Below are 6,720 nucleotides of genomic sequence, written 5' to 3' on the forward strand. Positions count from 1 at the left end.
GTACATGCATTACGTGCATGCCGCGTCATGGCCTCGGAATAAGCATCTGATTTCAGAGCACGAGCCACTGAACCCACGTGCTCTCACCCAGTACGAGCTCCCAGTTCGAAGAGTGTCATGGTACTAGTGGTCGCAAAGCGTTGTATGATGAATCGATCCCCTTGGAGTCGGCGCCTCCGTCACCAAACTCCCTGCACTAACACCAAGTCTAGTCTACTTCATAACTAAGAGCTCGCATGCAGCATCAAACCATAAAGGCAAAGTGGTTAACCGGTACTACTATTTGCTTTGACGAACCGTGTGGTCGCATCCATGACCCACAATCCTGCGATGCAATGTCCAAGGTTCATGAACCCGTCGTCGTGTCGCGCCTCCACATGCTGCCACGTGTTCGCCTTGCCATTGGTGGGTGGGAAACAGGTGTGTTTTGCATACTGAATGCGAGTTGCGTGGAAAGCCCACGCGTGTCTTTTGATTTGCACCAAGTGACACTCGCCGACGTCATTCTTGTGCGAGGACGTGAGGGCCACTGTACCGTAACGAGCGCACCACCTGTCGCACTCACCAAGAAGCATGCTCGTCGCCAAGCTCCTGGTAGCGGCGGCCCTCGTCGGCGTCGAGGCAGCGGTCTGCCCGTACAAGGACTACCCGTCGGGCTGGCTGCTCGTCGCCGATGGCAACTGCTCGGCCTCCATCACGCTCTGTGCGACCAACAACAAGTGCGACCGCAAGGTGGCCATCGACTACGGAACCAACACGACGTTCTCGGGCTGGACCGGCGTCGGCAACTTGGCCGACTACGCGGCCGACGAACTGTACGACAACGCGCGCGCTGTCCCTGCATACACTCATGGTGACGCTGCGTAGGACGTTCAAGGACTCGGCGTCGCTCACGATTGCGCGCATGAGCTTGCCCAACAAGGTCAACTACCTGTACGCTTGCATTTGCGCCCGTGTATCTTGCTAACGAATTGTCGACGCTAGGTCCTTTGACAATGTGACCAAGATCGACCTCGACAACACGGCGCTGACGCAGTGGAGCTCGGTCAAGACCTTGTAAGTGCATTTGAATCGCTAGGAATGATACTGACAGACCAATTGGTAGGGAAATTCTCAACAGTCCCGTCAACTTTCCCAACATTGGCGTCGTATGGCCGACCAACCTCGACCTCGTGTACGATGCGATTTGGATTATAGAATATTTGCTCAAACTGTCCGTAGTGTGCTCATGAACAACAAGATGAACAATATTCCGCAGTTTCTTCCGACGACGCTCACGCAACTGTCCTCTCTTGCCTTCCACGCGATCGTATCTAACCCTATTTTGCTTCTATAGGGCGATTCAGAGCAATTACCTCACGGATCTTGTGTATTTGCCCAAGAATCTCGTTTTTTTGTACGCTCCATTCACCATATTTGAGGTTTGAACTATGGATCACGTTAGGAACATTGCCGACAACAACTTCAAGACGCTAACCAACGTCGACTTGCGCGCACTGGAATACCTGTACATCGCTCTCGTGTCTTTTGCATTCGCATTACTTGGCTGCTGCTAGGTACATTCCCAACAATGACCATCTGACAACATTTGCCAACGTGCAGCTGTCGTCCAAGCTCGCCTTTGTGTACAGTCTCGCAAGTGGCAACGCCGTGCTCACCATGCTTGTGTAGCCACATGATCAACTGCTCGAGCCTCACCAACATCACGCTCGATGCGACCTCGTACGCCGCCCTCAACAAGCTCCAGCCGTGGAATGGTGACACCGAGACCGACACGCCGACAGGCTACGCCATCAACTACGCGGTGGCGACCGACGCTGCCGCGTGCACGGCGGTTGGCGGGTCCATCAAGAAGCTGTGGGAAACCTCGTCCAAGGTCTCTGTCACTGCGTGCGTCACTGGCGCGTCGGGTACTATGACACGTTGCGTTCTATGTGTTTCGATGGCTCATTTTGACGACTAGGGAATGCAACGACGACGGAGCCGTCGACGTCGGGTGGCAGCAGTACGCCTTCCTTTGCGACGACCACTACTAATTATGTGGTGTAGACACGGGGCTTATTGTCGGCATCGCTGTCGGCGTCGTCGTCGTCATCGCCGTGATCGCCTTCTTTGTCCTTCGCCGCAAGCGCAAGAATGAGCCAGCGCCGGCCTCCAACGGCTTTCAGTGCCAAGCGCCCGACTACGGGTACGGCAAAGACACGACTGGCACGGGCGGCCATACCAACGGCACCGGTGGCTACACCAACGGCACCGGCGGCCTCACGATCGGCACCAACGGCACCGGCGGGCCGTCCAACGGCACCAGTGGCACGCGTGGGTCCCTTGCTTACCCCGACGCCGACATCATTCTCGACGTCAAGCCTCTGCTGCACCACCGTCTCGAGCTCTCAGATCTCTATGTGACGTCCAACAAACCGCTCGCCTCTGGCGCCTTTGGCGAAGTTTGGCTCGGCTCGTACGGCGGCAAGCAGGTCGCGATCAAGCGCATGAAGAACCAAGAGGCGCGTATGGTCCAAAAGTTCATTGACGAGATCGTCCTCATGTCGCAGTATGTTCAACTCGATCTTCACTCATTCAGCGGTGCAGCGCCTAACGTTGACAATGTGTAGGATGAGCAGCGACTATATTGTCAAGTTTGTCGGCGCCAGCTGGACCCGTCCGATCGAGATCGAGTGCGTCGTCGAGTTTATGGACCTTGGCGACTTGAGATCCTTCCTCGTCAACCAGTCGCCGGCGCAGTTTAGCTGGGACCAAAAGTACAACTGCATCCTGGCCATTATCCGGGGTCTGGTCTACCTCCACACGTACAAGCCGCCGATCATCCACCGCGATCTCAAGTCTCGCAACGTCCTCCTCGACTCGGTCAAGGGCACCAAGCTCACCGACTTTGGTGCTTCGCGCGTCGCCGAAGAAGACGATCTCATGACCAACGGCATTGGCACGTACCAGTGGATGGCGCCGGAAGTCATCTCGGGCACCAACTATGGCGCGCCGGCCGACGTGTACTCGTTCGGTATCATCTTGTCGGAATTTGCGACGCACCAAGTGCCGTACGCCGACCTGCGGCACCCGGACTCTGGCAAGCCGCTGCCGCAGCACTACGTCTTGAACAACGTCCGCGAAGGCAAGCTGCACCCGACGTTCGACGGCGAAGGCGTGCCGGCGTGGGTCAAGGACATTGGTCTGCAGTGTCTCTCGCTGTACGAAGAGGACCGTCCGACGGCGCTGCAGTTGTCGTCGATGCTGAGCCGCTGCAAGCCGTAAGCAACGAACGGTAAGCAGTGCTTCTTACGAGAATTTTGCGCCTTTTGAACCATGCAATGAATGGATTTGTGTTGAATCTAGTTGTTGTTTACTGGTATCGTACAATTCGTAACTCGTGCAATGGCAATGATCCGATAATGCCTCGAGTTTGCACTTGTGCGAAGCTCGCAATGGGGAGCCATTTATCCGGATCCGGTTGAACACCGACCCATGGTTTGAGGACCGCCGAGGAACGACGGGAGCAGTCGCTGCTTCCGTACCTCCAGCCGAATGAAATGGCGCGACTACTAGTACAGGCGAGCCGTCAGAGTTTGGTCCGGTGGTGTATTATTGCACTTTCGAACCGCATGGTACCACCTACTCCTTGCTCTGTGACACTGAACGCAGAACTCCGACGACTCTTTGGTTGACGGTTTACGTCTTGTACCAGGTAGGTTCAGCTGCCGGTTTGTTACTTCACTCATTCGGTATCACGTCCGCTGTGACCAGAGGTTTGTGCCCAGCAAATGAACGGCTTCCGTCGAGGCAGGCGCCACCAAATGCAACTTGTAGCTCGGCCGTTCGAACGATCGAACAGTGTGGATACAACCGACGCCACACTGTACTTTCTCGCAATAAGATCTGCAGCATACATACATTTGGACACTGATCTTATTGCTCTACTGCACGCATGGCCAGCACCGTCTGAACAGTGCGACCCCGTGCAAGGCGCGCGACACAGCGGCCCTACAAACCTCAAGTCGACGACGTTTCTATTCCCCACGGATTGGCGCTATCGAGGCGCCATCTCATTCTCCAAGAAGCATGCGCCGTGCCAAAGTGCTTTTGACGGCGGCGACGGCCGTCCATGCGGCGACAGCCTGCCCGTACGCCAACTACCCGAGCGGTCCGATCCTTGTTGCCGACGGCAACTGCTCCCAGCCCCGAGCCGTGTGCGTGACCGACAACACGTGCAACCGACGCAATGCGACGAGCATTCCGGGCTACATTTTTTCAAACATTACGAGCCTCGGCAATTTCAGCGACTACGTTGACGACAGCGTGTACGATCGATCGATATCTACGTGGCGGACCCTAATCTCTACGACTCGACTAGGGTCGTCAAAGACGTGCCGTCCATCACGATCGCCAACATGGTGTTGCCACCGACAGTGGCGGGGCTGTACGACGCTTTGGTGTTCTTCTCCTTTTGTACTGATGTCACATTTGACTAGCATTTTTGATAATGTGACCAAGATCGACTTGGAGAATACAGCGCTGACGCAGTGGGACTCGATCGAGACCATGTTTGTGGTTCCACATGTCGATATTATGCTCATGACTGTCTACGATGCTAGGGCGTTCATCGATTGCCCCATTATCTTTCCCAACGTGGGTCTCGTATGGCCCCCCAACATTGATTTTTTGTCCGCGTCCTTTTGGTATATAGTCCATTGTCTCACTGTGTACTAATTTTAGATGGCTCGAAAACAACAAGATGAACAACATTCCGCAAAACCTTCCGTTGACCATCTCGCAGTTGTACGTGACACTCCTTGGGATGCTTATCGATAATATTGTCGAATATTGTAGGACGGTCAGTGGCAACAACCTCCTGGACATCAACTACTTGCCAAGCTATATTCCGATCGTGTACGTCCAACGACCACACCTATTTTTTTCTCAACTCTGCCTCGTGTAGGGACCTTCCAAACAACAAAATCAAGTCGATCGTTAACGTCGACTTGCGCGCAGTCCGACTTTTGTACGTCTACAATCTCTTTATATTGTCTCACTGCGACATAAATTTAGGAACCTCGCCAACAATACAGGCTTGACGACCATCGCCAACGTTCGATTTGGCAACCTTACCTCCTTGTACGCTGCGTCATTATTGACGCCGTCATCTATCGTATTCACTTGTATCTCTCTAGTCAGCTGACCAACTGCTCGGGCTTGAACAACATTACGCTCGATGCCGAGTCGTATGCGGTTCTCAACAAGCTGCAGCCACCGGACCCGAACCTCGCCAAGGACGTTCGCGTGCCGCCAACATACTACATCAACCACCCAATCGAGACGAACGCCGCCGCGTGCACGGGCCTCGGTGGGTCAATCCAGAAGCTGTGGGCCAACACGTCCAAGGTCGCGGTTACCGTGTGTGTGACGGGTGCTTCCGTGGCAGGTAGTACTGGCACAATTGTTGTCGTTCGAGGTTCTCATAGTTGACATGTACTAGCTACGAATGTGTCAACCACCGACACCAGCAATAACAGTACGAAATGCTCATGTAAAGATCGTGGCCGAGGGTGGCGAATGCGTAGGTACGGGCCTCATTGTTGGCCTTGTCGTTGGTGTCGGCGTCCTTCTGGCTCTTGTCGCCGTCTTTGTCGTTCGTCGTCGGCGCCGCCAAGCAATTGACGACTACGTGCGCTACCATGTGCCTGGAACCGACGGCACCGAGGGTCTCTCCAACAGCTTTAGTGGGCGCGGTGTCCTCGCTTACCCCGACGCCGACGTCCATCTCGACGTCAAGCCACTGCTCGACTACCGCCTCGAGCTCTCAACCCTGCACGTGACGTCCAACAAGCCGCTCGCGTCTGGTACGTTTGGCGAAGTCTGGCTCGGCAAGTACGGCGCCGAGCAAGTCGCGATCAAGCGCATGAAGAACCAAGAGCCGCGCAGTGTCCAAAAGTTCATTGACGAAATCGTGCTCATGTCGCAGTACGTCAACAATTCTATCGTTCTATTCTGTGCGATGAAACGGTTACGACGACAACTTGTGCGTAGAATGCAGAGCGACTACATTGTCAAGTTTGTCGGTGCCAGCTGGACCCGTCCGATTGAGATCGAGTGCGTCGTCGAGTTTATGAACCTCGGCGACCTCCGCAGCTACCTCGTGAACCAGTCGCCGGCGCAGTTCAGCTGGGACCAAAAGTACCAGTGCATCCTGAGTATCGTCCGGGGTCTTGTGTATCTTCACACGCACAAACCGCCGATCATCCACCGCGACCTCAAGTCCCGCAACGTCCTTCTCGACTCGGTCAAGGGCACCAAGCTCACCGACTTTGGCGAGTCCCGCGCCGCCGAGGCCAATGATACGATGACAAACGGCATCGGCACGCACCTCTGGATGGCACCGGAAGTCATCTCGGGCACCCACTACGGTGCACCCGCCGACATGTACTCGTTTGGCGTCATCCTCTCTGAGTTTGCGACGCATCAAGTACCGTACGCCGACCTGCGCCACCCGGACACGGGCCATCCTGTGAACCAACTCTACGTGATGAACCACGTCCGCGAAGGCACGCTGCACCCGACCTTTGACGGTGAAGACGTGCCGACGTGGGTCCAGGACATTGGTTTGCAGTGTCTCTCACTCAATGAAGACGACCGACCGACGGCACTGCAAGTGTCGGCGATGCTGAGTCGCTGCAAGTAGTGCATTTTGTAATATGTAGGAGCTCGTAGTTG

General features: G+C 55.2%; 2 protein-coding genes across 2 annotated transcripts; both read left to right on the forward strand.

Annotated features, from left to right (window-relative positions):
* The first annotated feature begins 518 nt into the window (after positions 1 to 518).
* On the forward strand, positions 519 to 3,338 carry SDRG_04595 (TKL protein kinase). Its single transcript, XM_008610271.1, has 12 exons — positions 519 to 815; positions 868 to 933; positions 985 to 1,056; positions 1,106 to 1,174; positions 1,222 to 1,284; positions 1,337 to 1,396; positions 1,445 to 1,507; positions 1,557 to 1,625; positions 1,672 to 1,910; positions 1,964 to 2,005; positions 2,050 to 2,551; positions 2,613 to 3,338. The coding sequence occupies exons 1-12, from the start codon at positions 574 to 576 to the stop codon at positions 3,265 to 3,267; spliced, it is 2,142 nt and encodes a 713-aa protein (XP_008608493.1). The 5' UTR covers positions 519 to 573; the 3' UTR covers positions 3,268 to 3,338.
* A 733-nt stretch (positions 3,339 to 4,071) lies between these two features.
* Positions 4,072 to 6,688, forward strand: SDRG_04596 (TKL protein kinase; the record flags this gene model as incomplete). Its single annotated transcript, XM_008610272.1, has 12 exons — positions 4,072 to 4,310; positions 4,364 to 4,429; positions 4,482 to 4,553; positions 4,605 to 4,679; positions 4,726 to 4,788; positions 4,840 to 4,899; positions 4,949 to 5,011; positions 5,059 to 5,124; positions 5,181 to 5,431; positions 5,486 to 5,521; positions 5,571 to 5,970; positions 6,037 to 6,688. The coding sequence occupies 12 exons, from the start codon at positions 4,072 to 4,074 to the stop codon at positions 6,686 to 6,688; spliced, it is 2,043 nt and encodes a 680-aa protein (XP_008608494.1).
* Between the last annotated feature and the right edge of the window lie 32 nt (positions 6,689 to 6,720).

The sequence above is a fragment of the Saprolegnia diclina genome, assembly GCF_000281045.1.
Source record: "Saprolegnia diclina VS20 unplaced genomic scaffold supercont1.11, whole genome shotgun sequence".
NCBI classification, from domain to species: domain Eukaryota; phylum Oomycota; class Saprolegniomycetes; order Saprolegniales; family Saprolegniaceae; genus Saprolegnia; species Saprolegnia diclina.